Source organism: Ursus maritimus, unplaced genomic scaffold (assembly GCF_017311325.1).
Source record: "Ursus maritimus isolate PB19 unplaced genomic scaffold, ASM1731132v1 scaffold_13, whole genome shotgun sequence".
Taxonomy (NCBI): Eukaryota; Metazoa; Chordata; class Mammalia; order Carnivora; family Ursidae; genus Ursus; species Ursus maritimus.
In genome coordinates, this window is record NW_024423675.1 from 3,323,128 (window position 1) to 3,340,018 (window position 16,891).

A 16,891-nucleotide genomic window follows, 5' to 3' on the forward strand; every position below is an offset into this window, starting at 1 on the left:
AGGACTGTTCTCTTTCGCAGTTATTATCCCTCCTCAGTTTTTGTCTGCTTTGGGTTGCTTTTCAGTTTTTTAGATTGCCCTTTTTTCTTCAAATTGAGGTATAATTATACATATAACTTTCTATTAGTCTTAGGTGTATGACATAATGATTCAGTATTTGTATATAATGGGAAATGATTTCACCACAATAATAGTCTGTCTAGTAGTAGAGCATTTGACTACAGATAGCTTTTAATAGTTTGCTTGGAGTTTATAGTTGTTATTGGCAGGAGGATTGGTCTGATAGAACTAATCTGGTATTATTGGAATTGGAACCTTCTCAAAAGTTTCTTTTTGAAAGTGAGTTTTTAAGCCTAAATCTTAGATACTGAGTCATAAGTCTGTGTACTGATATCTTTCTGTTTATAAGGATGTATAAAAACATAAAAACAATTGTCTTTTTTGGTATATGACTAATAAAGTCTCCTTTTCCTGGTTCTTCAGAGTAGGAATAGAAAAACTTCACTAAGTGCCTAAAATCAGTTTTAACGCATCTTTGATTTTCTTGCAGCGTCTCCTCTTAAAAACAATGATGAAGGTTCTTTGGACATATATGCTGGGTTGGACAGTGCTGTTTCTGGTATGTAAATTCTAAAATAGTTTCATTTTCTTTGGTCAAACCATTGGAAGTATTTTTCTTGTTACCAGTTCTCAGAGTAATACATAGTTCCTGAACAATTTGACCATTCTTTGAAATGATTTTACTTAGGTAATTATTTTCTTGACCAAAGTTTGATCAGTAAAACAAATTAGCACTCAGGTTTGCTATCATCTAGGTCTCAGATTTAACTAGACCTTGAAAAATATATTTTGTACCATTAAAATGCAGCTGTTGGTGGTGTCTGTACATATATTACTACTCATACTGTCATGGCTTACGTGATATTAGAACTTTTGTGAAGGGTAGTTGCTGTAAATGTTTTCAGATGTATCAGTAAGAGTGTGATATGCGGAGAGACTAATGACCTATCCAAATTAGAAACCTTTTCCATAATCAAATATCTCAAAACTTTGAGCAAATATGATCCTCGCGGTTGATTTGTTGACACAAGCATTTTAGGTAAATTGGTTTTCCAACCGGTCAGTATAGATTTGGATGAATGCAGGAGATGGAGAAATGTATAGCCCTTTGAGTTGAAGTAGACAAAACATCAGAAAACTTAGCACATATACTTTCTTTTTTTCCCAGCTTTATTGAGATAAAGTTGACATTTAACATTGTATAAGTTTAAGGTATATTATTGATTTGATACTTGTATATGTTGCATAATGATTACCACTTTAGCCTAAGCTAACACCTGCATCAATCCTGTCACATAGTTACCATCTCTTTTTTGTGGTGAGAACATTTAAGATCTATTCTCTTAGCAACTTTCGAGTATGTAATACAGTATGATTAACTATAATCACTATGCTGTATTTTAGATCCCCAGAACTTACTCATCTTATAGCCGGAAGTTTATACTCTTTGATCAACACCTCTTCTTCCCTGACCCCTCACCCCAGCCCGTGGTAACCACCATTCTAGTCTCTGTTTCTATGTATTTAGCATTTTTAGATTTCACATATAAGTTGATATTGTACCGTATTTGTCTTTCTCTGACTTATTTCATTTAGCATAATACCCTCAGGGTCCATCCATGTTGTTGCAAATGGCAGGATGTCCTTCTTTCTCATGGCTGAATAATATCCCATTGTGTGTGTGTGTTTATATATATATATATATATATATAAACACCACATCACCTTTAACCATCTGTTAATGAACACTTAGGTTCTTTCCATATCTTGGCTCTTGTGAATAATACTGCAGTGAACATGGGTGTGCAATGTCTTTGAGATCCTGTTTTTATATCCTTTGGATAAATACTCAGTAGTGGGGTTGCTGAATCATACCGTAGTTTTTTAAAGTTTTTGAGGAACCTCCACAGTGTTTTCCATATTACTGCACCAGTTTATATTCCCGCCAGCTGTGCACAAGGGTACCATTTTCTCCACGGCTTTGCCAACACTTGTCTCACGGTTGTTGTTGTTGTTTTTTTTTAAGGGGAGGTCTCTGCGATACCAACAGCAACCTTTACTGATGGTTTACTTGCTAAGTGTGGCAAGTGCTTTTTATTTCTCATTTACTCATTTATTTTATTGAAGTAAACTTGACATACAGCGTTAGATTAGTTTCAAGTATACAACATAGTGATTTGACAATTCCATATCTTAAGCAGTGGTCATCGTGGTAAGTGTAGTTACCATTTGTCACTGTACAAAGTTATTACAATATTATTGACTATATTCCTATGCTATATATACCTTTTTGTTTCTTGTCTTTTTGACGATAGCCATTCTAACAGGTGTAAGGCAATATCTCATTGTGGTCTTGATTTACATTTCCCTGGTAATTAGTCATGTGGAGCACCTTTTCGTGTTCCTGTTGGCTGTTTGTATGTCTTTGGGAAAATGTCTATTCAGTTTCTTTGCTCATCAGATTTTTTTTTTTTTTTTTGCCTTTGAGTAGTATGAGTACTTTGTATGTTTTGGATATTAACCCCCTGCCAGATGTATACTTTGCAAATATTTTCTCCCATTCTGTGAGTTGCCTTTTCATTTTGCTGATGGTTTCCTTTGCTTTGCTGAAGCTTATTTTTATTAAATAATTAGTTAATTTTGGGGGGAGAGAGAGAGAAAGAGAGAGAGCATGAGTGGCAGAGGGAGAGGGAGAGAGAGAATTTTAAGCAGGCTCCATGCCCAGCATGGAGCCCAATGTGGGGCTCGATCTCACAACCCTGAGATCGTGACCTGACCCCAAATCAAGAGTTGGACACTTAATTGATTACTGAGCCACCTAGGCGCCCCTGTGCTGAAGTTTTTTAATTTGATGTAGTCCTATTTGTTTATTTTTGCTTTTGTTTCCCTTGCTTTTGGTGTCAGATCCAGAAAACCTGCCAAGACTGATGTCTAGATGGTTATCCTTATTTTTTTTTCCTGAGAGTTTATAGTTTTGGGTCTCACATTTAAGTCTTTAATCCATTTTGAGTTGATGTTTGTGTATGGAGTAAGTTGGGGTGCAGTTTTCCTAACACAATTTTTTTCCTAACAACGTTTATTGAAAGAGCTTATCCATTCCCCATTGTATATTGTTGGCTCCTCTGTCATAAATTAATTGACCATATATGTTTCTGGGATCTCTCTTCTGTTTCTGTGATCTGTGTGTCTGTTTTTATGCCAGTAGTGTACAGTTTTGATTACTATAGCTTTGTATTGTAGTTTGAAATCAGGAGATGTAATGCCTCCAGCTTTGGTCTTCTTTTTCAAGATAGCTTTGTTTATTTGCTCTCTTTTGTGGTTTCATATGAATTTTAGGATTGTTGTTTCTATTTCTGTGAAAAACGACATTAGAATTTTGATAGGATTAAATTAGTACATATTTTAACTTAAGAGGTTTTTGTTTATTTGTTTTAGACAATGCTTCCAAATCGTGTGTACCATCCCGAAATTGTTTGGATTTATATGAAGAAATCCTGACTGAAGAAGGAACTGCAAAGGAGGCAACATATAATGATGTATGGTTTGCCAGAATTAAGGACAGTTATTTTACTTTTTGTAGTTTCTGAAGTTTGGGACATCAGCTTACTATTAAATATTCTGTGTTTAAGAAGTAACTCTTAGTCTAAAAGAGTATTTAAGTTAGTTTCTGCCTTCAGATCTGCTTTTTAAAACAATCTTTTCTGAATGCTTGTCTAAATTTAGTTCTATTTTGCTTGATTAAATTTAAGTGTCTGAATATATAAAACCTCAACAGGCAATCAGTATGATAAAACATTTTATCTTTTCATGATTTGCACTAAGTTTTAAAATGGCCCAAGACTTAATTCAGACAAATTTCTTTCTACCTTATTTGAATTTTAAGATCTGGATTGAATGTGAAACTAAATAAAATAAGTTTTTGGTTAGGACGATTTTTAAAACTAGTGTTTTTACTAAATATCTGTTAGTAGAGATAGACCTTTTCTACCCTTCATAGTGGGTTGGTTTTCTAAATTTTAAAATATTCTGAAATGTCACTTAAGCTAAGAAAATAATTTAGAACGATGCTTAAGTTAATCTTTTTATATCTTGCAGTTGCAAGTAGAATATGGTAAATGTCAGCTGCAAATGAAAGAGCTGATGAAAAAGTTTAAGGAAATACAGACACAGGTAGGATTATAGTGAATACTTTTGCCTTTTTATTTTTGTTTTTGGTTTTACTGCTCCAGTCAATGAAAGAGAAACTTTACTGAGGCCCTAGGGCCTTTTGCCTTATTTCTAAATCAAAATGTAATAAATTGTTTTTGTTACAAATTAAGATGCTAAAGTGTTGGCGGTTTATAAGGAAACTCTTAGTTTTAAATGAAATAGCAAATGTGGCAAAACATGCATTATTTCCTGTGTCAAGGAAATTGATATAAGAAAACAGGTTGATTTATTAAATGACATTGACATAAAGATCTCTTAGACTAGTCAACAGATAAATAATAGAAAATTAGTGGTGATGATAACAGGTGGTTTAAAAGAAAATGGTTTGAGGAGCAAAGATTTAGAATGGCTGTTGGGGGATAACGGTGATGCCTTCACAATTTTTGCAGGAGTGACTTTTTTTGTGAGCATGCTACAGAATACAGGAATGTCCTGTCTTGTTCTGATTTTTATTGTATTTTTTTTGTAAAGTTGTTTCTCTTTGTTTCCCTTTCCCCCAAAGAACCAGTTAATACTAATAAATTCATTCTTTGTTCATCTGAGAATTAGTACATTGTTGCAAGTTAAACCTAAGTTGTTAAATATAATAAAGTTTTATCATTTTTATTTTCGATTTTCAAGATAAGGACCCAGGCAGAGCTTTCTTCTTACCTTTATTGACTTTTTTTTTTAAGGTTTTATTTATTTATTTGCTAGAGAGAGCAAGCAAAAGTGGGGGAGTGGCAGGCAGAGGGAGAAGCAGGCTCCTCGCTAAGCAGGGAGCCCAATGTGGGACTCGATCCCAGGACCCTGGGATCATGACCCGAGCCAAAGGCAGATGCCCAAATGACTGAGCCACCCAGGCATCCGTTTATTGAACTTTTTATTGTCTTTTCATTTTGATCTCTGTTTTAAGTAGTTTCACTTGAACTGGCCTTGCTCTGGTGCTAATCATCTTTGAAACTCTGCTGTATATGAGCATAATAGTGCTTCTCATAGGACTTTTCTGAGAATTACACAAGATAAAAAGTGTGATGCCTGGCGTGTAGTTAGAGCATTCAGTTGTCATTAGCTATATTATATAAATTTAATAATCCTGTAGACATATACTTTATTTCTGTATGTACTTTAAATATATTTTATGGTGTTTAGAATTTCAGCTTAAAAAATGAAAACCAATCTCTTAAGAAGAATATTTCAGCACTTATCAAAACCGCTAGAGTGGAAATAAATCGCAAAGATGAAGAAATAAATAATCTTCACCAAAGGTACAATTGAAGGGTGTGGATCTGTTTATAAATCACATGGGTGTTGATATGTGGAATATGTTAAACTTTTGAGTGGAAAGATAGGAAAATCGTGCATTTTATTAAATATTTAAGGTTTTACTCTAAGTGACTAATATTCTCTCTCTTTAAAATTTTGGTTGGGGCAATATTCTCCAGAGAATTTAATGTTTCTCCCTCCCTTCCATAGCTAGACCTCCAAAGCAGTTACCTAAACTTGCTGTCTTCATTTTCTGTTTCCGCTCACACTTGACTCCATTTCACGCTCATTTCTGCCTCCATCGGTACACCAAAACAGCTGTCATTTTGGTCAACGGTGACTGCTATTAAGTCCATCAAACAGTTTTGACTTCTGTTTTTAACTTGTGCTTAAACACTGTTTGACATACTTGACCTTCTTTTCTTGAAATAGTCTCTCGTGTTGGCTTTCATGATTAGTTTTCTTCCTAACTTGAGGTTTATTCTTTCATACTTCACTAGGTTGGAATTCTTCATTGCTCAAACATGTGTTTTTTCCTTTATCAGTATTTTTGTATGAGGTAATCTCACTCATATGAGGTCAGTTCCATTTATATGGAGATACCCACTTCACATCTGTGTACAGAATTTTCAGAATTATCTCATCCAAAGTGGAATTTATGATTAAACCCATTCCATGTTTCCCAGCTCAGTGGATTCCCTGTCATTTATTCAGCTGGTACAAGCCAGAGACCTAGGGGTAGAATGACCATTTAATTTATTGCCTACACCAGGACCCTTTTGAGAGTAGAAGTGGGTGCTATTAATTGCAGTGAGATTACTTGGCAAACTGGGCCACGTAGTCACTGTGTCTAGAAGTCATTGACACTTACCTCTCTAATGATCCCGCAGATCTAAATTCATCACCATGTCCTTTTGATTTTTATGTCTTTATAATCTCTCAGATTATTCATTTCTCTCCATTTCTACCATTGTTGTTACCTATCAACTCCCACCGGGCAGTAAGCTTCCTGCTGGTATCTCTGCATCCATTCTTGTTCTTCCCAGCCTCTGGTTTGTCCTTACTCAGTGTTAAAGGCGTAGGCAGGACACTTTTTATTTTTTAAATTTTATTTTATTTTACTTTTATTATTTTATTATTTTTTAGAGAGGGAGAGAGGATGGAAGGGGAGGTGTGGAGGGAGAGGAAGAGAGAGAATCTTAAGCAGGCTCCCTGCTGAGTGCAGAGCCCAATATGGGGCTCAGTCTCACAACCCTGAGATGATGACCTGAGCCAAAATTAAGAGTCGGGTGCTTAACCTCCTAAGCCACCCAAGCGCCCCCAGACTGGACACTTTTTAAAGCACAAGTCTGGACATCTCACTATCATAGAATTACCCCACTCTTCGCACTATGGTCCTAAACTACTTTAAGGCCTTGCCTTCGGCATTTACCTTTGTCCTAGGTGTCCTAGCTCTGGTATGTCTCTGGCATTCTTTTGGTTCCTTGGATGTAACGTGAGCTCTGCTTTTGCAGAGACTGTTTCCACTGCCTGGAAGGCTCCTCTCCACCTGCTAAAAACCAACTCATTTTCAGGTCTCAGCATAAACATCCTTTTCACAGGGCTATTACTCTGTTATTCCTCCCTGACTAGATCAGATTTCTCTTTTGTGGCTTCATGTATACTTGGAGTTTTTAAAATCATTAATGGGATTGTTTGTTTATAGTATCTTTTTCTTATCGCCATGTTATGTCTGTGTTACAAGCTCTGTGGGCTAGAACTGTATTTTATTATCTATCTTTAACTGAACTGTAAGCTTCATGGAGCAGGGACCATGTCTGTGTATCTTCACCATTTTATCAAGCACCTGGCTCAGAGCTTGGCACATGGCAGACAGTCAATAAATGATCGACGAGTGAGAGAAGGTAATCTTATGTGTGGACTGTATGGCATCATAAAGCACTTTAGGCCTGTTGAAAATGAAAATGGCTGTGTATGTTTACTAACCTAAATCCCATCGTGCAGCTGGTATAAGATTCCTTCCTGAATATTGGGGAAATTTTATACATATTTAAATCTTTTACGGGAGGGGTGTGATATTTGAACATGGTGGAAAGAGAAACTGGGTGAATAAATGAGAATTATGTCATTAGATCGATTGATGTGGTTATACATTATCTAATAAATATTCTGCCAAATATTTTCACTTTATAATTGTGACCTATATTTGGTATTCTAATGGTGTTGTTTATCATTTGGTGGAAACCTCATGTTTAATAGAAAAAATAGAAATAATATAAGGTGAAAAATATAAGAGTATAAGTTCTGGAAAGTGTATTATATGAAGGTTTATTTTAAAAGAAAGCTTTTCTTTAAAACGTTTATTTATTTAAGTAATCTCTACACCCAATGTGGTACTCAAATTCATGACCCTGAGATCAGGAGTTACATGTTCTTCTGACTGAGCCAGCTAGGGACCCCTTGAAGTAAAACTTTGATAGCATTTTATGTAGTATGGAGCTATACTACATATGTATTATGAACTTTGTGGGCTAAACTATCTTTTAGGAGCTTACAGTTTAATAGTTCATAAGTTTAATAAGTATGACATACATTACACATATGTTCTTTGTTGAATATGAGTTCATTGTTGGATAAATTTATTGTGAACATCTGCCATTTTGTGACTTGTCTATCACTATTGTGTCTTGTAAGGAATAAAAGTTTTTAATTTTAGTGGTGTTTAGTTTGTCAGATTTTTTTCTTTTATGGTTAGTGCTTTTTATGTTCATCTTTCCCCAGTTGAAGGTGTCTTCTAATTGTTTTTTGAGTCAAGATCTGGATTAGTTTCTGAAGGTTGCTAAAACAAACTACCACAAACTGGGTGGCTTAATATTGTTATTTAAATTTATTGTTTCATAGTCCTGGAGGCGAGAATTCCAAGATCAAGGTGTTAGCAGGATTGATTCCTTCTGGGGGCTATGTGGTGGAAGATTCTGTTCCAGGCCTCTTTCCTTGGCTTGTAAATGGTTACTTTTTCCTGTGTCTCCTCCTGTTGTCTTCCTTCTACACATATCTCTGTGTCCAAATTTCCCTTTTTTACAGGGATACTGGTTATAGTGGATGAGGGCCCGCCCTGGTGACCTCTCTTTAACTCGATTGCTTTTGTAAAGACCCTGTCCTTAAATAAAGGCACACTGAGATACTGGGAGTTAGGACTTCAACATACGAATTTGAGTGTGGGAGGCATAATTTAGCCCATAACAAGGTCCATATAAAGTCTATATATTGTTTTAGGTTGTATGTCACCCATGTCCTCTTTTGTTTTGTAAAAATCTCCCCTTATTCCTGAGTCTTTTAAACTTTGGTGTTCTCTACACCTTTAGTACTGATTAGGAATAAATTTATGGAGATTCAGGGAAGTTATGGAAGTTCAGGAAGATGGACTTAAAGTATTACAAAGAACTAAAATAAGCTATTTACATTTTACTATCAGGAAAGCTGCCAATTTAAAACCTTAAGACTTAGGCTTTTGTTGTTGTTGTTAAACAGTAAGTACATGCCAGTCCCCTAAGAAAGAATCACAACTCTGTATTCCTGTTTATTTTTGCATAGCACGTGCCACTTTAAGATGGCTGTTGATGCTTTGGTTTACTGTGGAATTGTATGTGAAACAGAAAACTGGGGTAGAGAGCTACATTGAATTCTATGATTGTCTTTGTTGTCTGGCAGTATTTTACTTTTCCTTCTGTTTTAGTTGCACTAGAGTGAGTGAGGGCAAGAAAATAATGTCACTTGTTCTAAAAGAAATGAATCTGTGGTTAGTTTGGGAGTTGTCTGCCTGTGGTGAGAGAAGTCTGGAAGATATTGGTAAGTGCTGGGATAGAATGGAGAGGTCCTCCAGACTTTGTTTGAGCAAAGCAAATGAAAGAGAGTTCCTTGTTTTGAAAACAGGTCCATTTAGTTGGAAGCTGGTAAGCATCACTCATGTCTTTATACGAAATAAAATTAGTTTTGCCAGTATGTAGGCCCTGAATTTTAAAGTGTTTTATACGTGATTAAAATCTGGATTATTAAAAAGCAATTAACTTCAGTTTTTGTTGTTAATTTCTATTTCTTAATAGATTGTCCGAGTTCTCACATTATCGAAATAATCACAAAACTGCAAGGACACCAGATATAGTTAAAACAAAAGATCTTAAATCCAGATCTCTCCATTTGGATGATTGTTCAAAGACTGATCTCAGAGTGAAAAGTGATGTTTCTAAAGATGTACATCATAGCACTTCACTGCCAAATCCCGAAAAGGAAGGAAAATCACATGGCGAAAAAAAGAGCACTTCGTATTTGTCTCCATCTATTGAAAAACACTGCATCAATGGCATTTGGTCACGTTCCCATTATCAGGTTGGTGAGAGCATCTCAAATGAGGATAATAGAAGAGGGAGAAAAGATATTAGACATAGCCAATATAGCAGAGGAGCTGATAGAATACGGAAAGACTTAAATACTAGTTGTGGTGATGGTGAACCAAGGAACACAGAGGCTAGTCAAAGGCTACAAGGACGTCCTGAGAAATATGGCAAAGGTGAACCAAAGGCTGAAAGCAAAAATTCAAAGTTTAAAAGTAACACAGATTTGGATTATAAAAATGAACGCATTAGCTCTTCTTGGGAGAAAGAGACCTTTAGAGAAAGGTCATATACTCGAGTGGACTCTCAAAGTGACAAAAAACTAGAAAGACAGAGTGAAAGATCACAAAATACAAATAGAAAAGAACTTAAGTCCCAAGACAAAGAAGAAAGAAAAGCTGACCAAAAACCTAAATCTGTAGTAAAAGACCAGGATCATTGGAGAAGATCTGAACGAGCATCACTTCCTCATTCCAAGAATGAAATGAAATCTTCTCATAATTCAAGTAAATACCATCTAGAAGAGAGAAGAGGAAGGGAAGATTGTAGAAGAGATAGAGGTGTAAGTAATCATAGTTTTCAAGAAGGAAGATGTCCATCCTTTCTTTCATCCGGTAGAACTCATAAACACATTGACTCCAAGGAAGCTGATGCTGTGCGCCAATGGGAAAATACACCTTTAAAAGCAGAACGACATAGAACTGAAGATAAGAGGAAAAGAGAAAGAGAAAGCAAAGAAGAAAGTAGGCATATAAGAAATGAAAAAAGAACACCTACAGAGCATTTGCAGAAGAGTAACAAAGAAACTAAGAAAACCACTACTGATTCAAAGAGACAGAATGAGCCGAAAAGTGATAAAGGTGAAGTCTCTAACGATGATGTTTCTCAAGGAGCAGATAATAAAGAGCTTGTAATTAAGGCTGATAGTGGTCCAAATGAAACAAAAAATAAAGACTTAAAGTTGAGTTTTATGGAAAAATTGAACTTAACTCTTTCTCCTGCTAAAAAGCCACCTGTTTCTCAGGATAACCACCATAAAATAACCAATATCCCCAAATCAAGTGGCATATGCGATTTGGAGTGCTCGGTGCAGGTGACAACAGTGACATGTGTTTCCTCTGTCAGTGAACATACCACAGAGGAAACGGAACCAAGGGATGCTCTTGCAGCTGCATCTGACCCCAGGACCAGTAATCCAGAAAGGAAAATGGAGGAAGAAAATAGTTTGTTAGTTAAATCTGTTGAGGATACTGTGGGTTGTGATGTGCCCATTAGTCATGCAGAGACTTCCTCAGCACCTGCAGAAATGGAGCAAACAGAATCCTTGTTTCCATCATCAACAGAAATGGAACAAACCATTAATGATACCAGGGCAGCAGTTCCTGTAGTAATGGATGTATTACAAACCAGTGTTTCTCAAGACTTTGGCTTGGAATTGGATACCAAAAAAAATGATGATTTAAATTCTTGTGTTTCTGAAGGTATGGGAATGAAGGAGGCTTTTTCAACAGAGGTAGCTGAATCCAGTGACAGCATTTTGCAGCCTTCCGTTGAAGAAACTGGCATTTTGCCAGTGGTCCTTTCAGAAGATGGTAACCCCAAATTTGAGCCTTCTCTTGTAGATACACCACTGGTTGAAAGTAAGTCTTGTCATTTGGAGCCTTGCTCACCTAAAGAGACACTAGAATCTTCACTTCAGCAGACTGACTTAATGGACAACAGAATGGAAATCAGTGAAACAAATTCAGTATATAATGATGATGAGAATTCTGTTCTGAGCATTGACCTTAATCACCTGAGGCCTATTCCAGAAGCCATCAGTCCTCTGAATAGTCCAGTGAGACCTGTAGCAAAAGTTCTTAGATTGGAAAGCCCATCTCAAGTTCCATTATGTAATAACAGTCATAAAGGTAATAGTTTATATTATGTTCTTTAACTTTCTGTGAGAATGCAAAATACATAAGCAAGAATTAGTGCTCTTTCTTTCTTTCTTTTTTTTTTTTTTAAAAGATTTTATTTATTTGACAGAGTGAGAGAGAGGGAGATTGAGCACAAGCAGGGGGAAAGGCAGGCAGAGAGAGAAGCAGGCTCCCTTCTGAGCAAGGAGCCTGATGCGAGACTCAGTCCCAGGACCCCTGGGATCATGACCTGAGCCGAAGGCAGACGCTTAACCGACCGAGCCATCCAGGTGTCCCAGTGCTTTTTCTTTTTTGGTAACATAATTAACGTATTATTCAGACCCCCATTGTTAATTAGAAATGTACATTGAGCCTTTAATCTAAATTTAGATAATTCTTATTTTTACAGAAAAGGGAGTGGTAGGACAGATTGTTTCAAATACTCTTTGCTGGTTTTCAGATTTTTGTTCAAAAGCCATCAGCAAATGGTGTAAAGTAGGTGATGCTGCTAACATGAAGTAAAGATACCTGAAGAGTTGGTTGATGGTTATTCCGATGACCAAACCACACCATCACTGAGCACCAACTGAGACCAGTAAAGACATATGACATGATTAAGTATTAGACATTAACGTTCTACTAAAAAAAGCTATTAAAATAATGAATTGGGGGTGCCTGGGTGGCTCAGTTGGTTAAGCATCTGACTGTTGATCTCAGCTCAGGTCTTGATCTCAGCGTTGTGAGTTCAAGCCCCGCATTGGGCTCCACACTAAGCATGGAGCCTACTTTAAAAAAAAATGAATTGCCTCAGTATTTAAGTTTTTGTTACGTTTTATATGGAAATCTCAAATGATTAGACTCTAGTCATGTGACTATAATATACTTTTCTCTTCCACAGATATATTTCCACCAAATTCAGCTCAGTCTACCTCGAAGAGCAAGTCTGATCTCAATAAGGAAAATCAAAAGCCAACTTGCAAACCCGACAAATTTGCAGATGCAGACTCTCATAAAAATTCATCTTTAGATGAATTAGAAGAAGGAGAAATTATAAGCGACAGTGAAAAATCTAAACCACAAAAAAGTTTTGAAAAAAATGCTACACCTAGAACTTCTACTGAAGTGCAGAACACAAAAACCAGCCCAGGAAGTAGGAAAAGTACTATGCATCTGGGTAAAGACAGTAGAAAAACATCTTCTATAAAAATCCATCAGACCAAAAGCAAATGGAATAAAAGACGAAGTGAATCTAGCAGATCTTCAAAAACAGAGAAGAAAGACAAGACAATGAGTACCTCCAGCCTGGAAAAAATAGTTCCGATTATTGCTGCACCCTCCTCTGTACGAGAGATTATGCACATGTTACGAATGATAAGAAAACACGTAAGGAAAAACTATATGAAATTTAAGGTAAAATTTTCAATAATACAATTTCATAGAATTATCGAGTCAGCAGTTTTGAGTTTTACATCACTAATTAAACATCTTGATTTATCCAAAATCTCAAAGTCAGTGACTACTCTACAGAGTAATCTCTGTGACGTTATAGAATCCAAGCTTAAGCAAGTTAAGAAGAACGGCATTGTGGATCGTTTATTTGAACAACAGCTACCGGATATGAAAAAAAAACTGTGGAAATTTGTAGATGAACAGCTGGATTATTTGTTTGCAAAGCTTAAGAAAATCTTAGTAAAGTTTTGTGATTCCATAAACTTTGGCAGTGACAGTGATGAAGGAAAACGTGAAAAGATAAATAAAGAGAAAGTACAATATTCAAATGGTCAGAAGGGGAGTGTGGACTGCTCCAGCAAAGAAATGCTGAAAGAGAAATCCCCCAAATCAGAAGATTCTGTTAATTGTAAGTCTTTACTAGGATGTAAAAAATCTGAGGAAAAACAAGACCAAAATAATTTCAATATTAACACAGTAAAGCGTGACATTAAAAAAAGTTGTAACACTTGCTTTGATAATATTAAGAACTCTCAGTCTGAAGAATGCTCCTTGGAGCCAAACCGTCCCAGCAGCCCAAAGCCAGGGACAATTGAAGGCAGCGCATTGGAGGAGGCCCAAAGATCCCAGCATGCAACTTTGAAGCCAGAACGCAGTTTCGAGATTCTTACTGAACAGCAAGCCTCCAGCCTTACTTTCAATTTAGTGAGTGATGCCCAGATGGGTGAAATATTTAAAAGTTTGTTACAGGGTTCTGATCTTTTGGATAACAGCGTTAATTGTAATGAAAAAAGTGAGTGGGAGTTAAAGACCCCAGAAAAACAGCTGCTGGAGAGTCTGAAGTGTGAATCTATACCAGCTTGTACAACCGACGAGCTAGTTTCAGGGGTGGTTTCTCCTTGTCCTAAAATGATTAGTGATGATAACTGGTCATTATTATCATCTGAGAAAGGTCCTTCTCTGACTTCAGGGCTTTCGTTGCCAGTTCATCCTGATGTGTTGGATGAAAGTTGTATGTTTGAAGTGTCCACTAATATAGCTTTGAGTAAAGATAATGTATGTAGTTCAGAAAAGAGCAAGCCCTGCATTTCCTCCATACTTCTGGAAGATCTAGCAGTCTCTCTAACAGTGCCATCACCTCTGAAGTCAGACGGTCATCTCAGTTTCCTAAAGCCTGAAGTTTTGTCTAGTTCAACTCCTGAAGAAGTTATTAGTGCCCACTTTAGTGAGGATGCCTTGCTTGAGGAAGAGGACGCATCTGAACAAGATATTCATTTAGCTCTGGAGTCTGATAATTCAAGCAGCAAATCAAGTTGTTCTTCATCATGGACAAGTCGGTCTGTTGCTCCAGGCTTTCAGTACCACCCCAACCTACCCATGCATGCTGTCATAATGGAAAAGTCCAATGATCATTTCATTGTGAAAATACGGCGTGCAGCACCGTCTACCTCCCCTAGTCTTAAACAGAACACGGTGGCTGATGAGTCATTGGCATCTTTGCCTGGAGTGGAAAAGGAAGCTGATAAAGCAGCAGAGAAAGAATATGTTTCATGCCAGAATGGAGTTTTCAAATCTGTGGAGGAATTAAATTCCAACAACAATGTTGATACCAGTAAATCAGCTCATGAAGAACAGGACTGTTTGATACAAACACAGGTTCCCGATATATATGAATTTCTTAAAGATGCTTCAGGTAAAGTGGGTCATAGTAATGAAGTGACTGATGAATGTTTCAAGTTGCATCCAGTATGGGAACCAAAAGTATCTGAAAGCATTGAAGAGTTGCCTCCAATGGAGGAAATTTCACATTCTGTCGAGGATCATCTTCCAGACACATACATAGACCTCACAAAAGATCCAGTCACTGAGACCAAAAACTTGGGGGAATTCATAGAAGTAACAGTTTTAAATATTGATCAGTTGGGATGCTCCGAAGGCAGTTTGGATCAGAGTGCTCAAATATTAGATAATATGCAGCCTGATACTGTAGATGATTTTATTGATTTGACACAAGATGTTTCAAGTGAGAGTAAAAATGAAGGGAACTGTCCTGCTTTAGCTGTTGAACGCTTGGAGTGTCAGGTGATATGCGTAGATGAAGATAACTGTAAGGAAGAAAAGGTGCAGGTGGCAGACAGGCCTTTGGAATGCATTGTTGAGGAAACCTATATCGATTTGACCTCGGAACCTCTCGGTTCACGCGAAGTAAAAAAGGATGATTTAAAGTCAGAGCCGGCATCAAATTCTGATGGTTCAGTGTTGCCTGGGGCTTTGGATAATGCTCCTAAAAAGAGAAAAAACCTTTCTGATGTAAATCATTCTCATAAAAAACAGAGAAAGGAAACAGACTTAAGCAGTAGGGAAAAGGCCAAGAAAATTACCCAAGATTCTGGTGAGAATGGCGAAGCTTACCAAAAGAAAGCCAGTAAGAAAAAGGACCCTGCAGTGACCAAAGACCCCTCATCATCAAGCCCAGGGATTAAGGATCCATCAGCAACATCTGCTACTTCTCCTATAAGCCTTTCTGCAAGGAATGTTATTAAAAAGAAGGGAGAAATTATAGTTTTATGGACAAGGTAAGGATCTTGTAAATCACCAGGAAATTTTGGCAGGCCAGACATCTGTTCTATCATGTCATTGTAGTTTTATCCCATCCTAAAATATGACAAGTAATCACTTCAAAAGTGGCCAAAGTTGGTAGAAGTACATTCTAGAGTACAGTCTAGCTGTAGTATGGAATGATGTAGAGCAGTGGCTCTTAACCAGGTGTGTGCATTAGCACCATGGACATAAGTTTTCACTTTTTTTTTTTTTTTTTTTTTTTTTAAAGTAGGCTCCACACCCAGTTGGAGCTCAATGCGGGGCTCAAACTCACAACCATGAGATCAAGACCTGAGCTGAGATCAAGAGTGACTTGATCTCTCTCGACTGAGCCACCCGGGCGCCCTGTTTTGTTTTGTTTTGTTTTAACTTTAGTTTTTCAATTAAAAATTCTTTGATTTGTAAGGAGCTGGAATAACCACATTTTATTTAATTTTTTAAAAAAGATTTTCTGTATTTATTTGAAAGAGAGAGAGCAAGTGTGAGTATGGGGATGGGCAGAGGGAAGGACAAGCAGACTCTGCACTGAGCACCGAGCCTAATGCTGGGCTCGATCTGACGACCCCAAGACTATGACCAGAGCCTAAATCGAGCCGGATGCTCAAAACACTGAACCACCCAGGTGCCCCAGCATAACCACATTTTATTTCTTTTTATTTTTAGAAAGAATTTATTTACTTATTTGATAGAGCACAAGCAGGGGGAGTGGCAGGTAGAAGGAGAGGGAGAAGCAGGCTTTCCTGCTGAGCAAGGAGCCTGATGGAAGGCTCCATCCCAGGACCCTGGGATCATGACCTGAGCCACAGTCAGATGCTTAGCTGACTGAGCCACCCAGGTGCCCACCGATAACCACATTTTAGAAAGGAAGAATGACAAGTGGTGAAACTGGGCAGAAAGTGTGAGGATTTGTAATTTGTGTTTTCCCCTAAACTAGGAGTTTGAAAAAAGTTTCATCAATAGGTTGCACTTCTGATTTTTATGTGAACTTTTTAAGAAATGCAGATTTAAAGACCCCATTTCAGGGTCACCTGGGTGGCT

General features: G+C 37.1%; 1 protein-coding gene across 1 annotated transcript in view; it reads left to right on the forward strand.

The window, feature by feature from the left end:
- Window positions 1-16,891, forward strand: part of CASP8AP2 (caspase 8 associated protein 2) — a 37,878-nt gene that overhangs the window by 16,771 nt on the left and 4,216 nt on the right. The window contains exons 3-8 of the mRNA XM_008687674.2: window positions 551-619; window positions 3,496-3,596; window positions 4,156-4,230; window positions 5,401-5,516; window positions 9,618-11,815; window positions 12,702-15,828. Of these exons, the coding sequence (XP_008685896.2) occupies window positions 551-619; window positions 3,496-3,596; window positions 4,156-4,230; window positions 5,401-5,516; window positions 9,618-11,815; window positions 12,702-15,828 (5,686 nt within the window). The remainder of the gene's footprint in view (window positions 1-550; window positions 620-3,495; window positions 3,597-4,155; window positions 4,231-5,400; window positions 5,517-9,617; window positions 11,816-12,701; window positions 15,829-16,891) is intronic.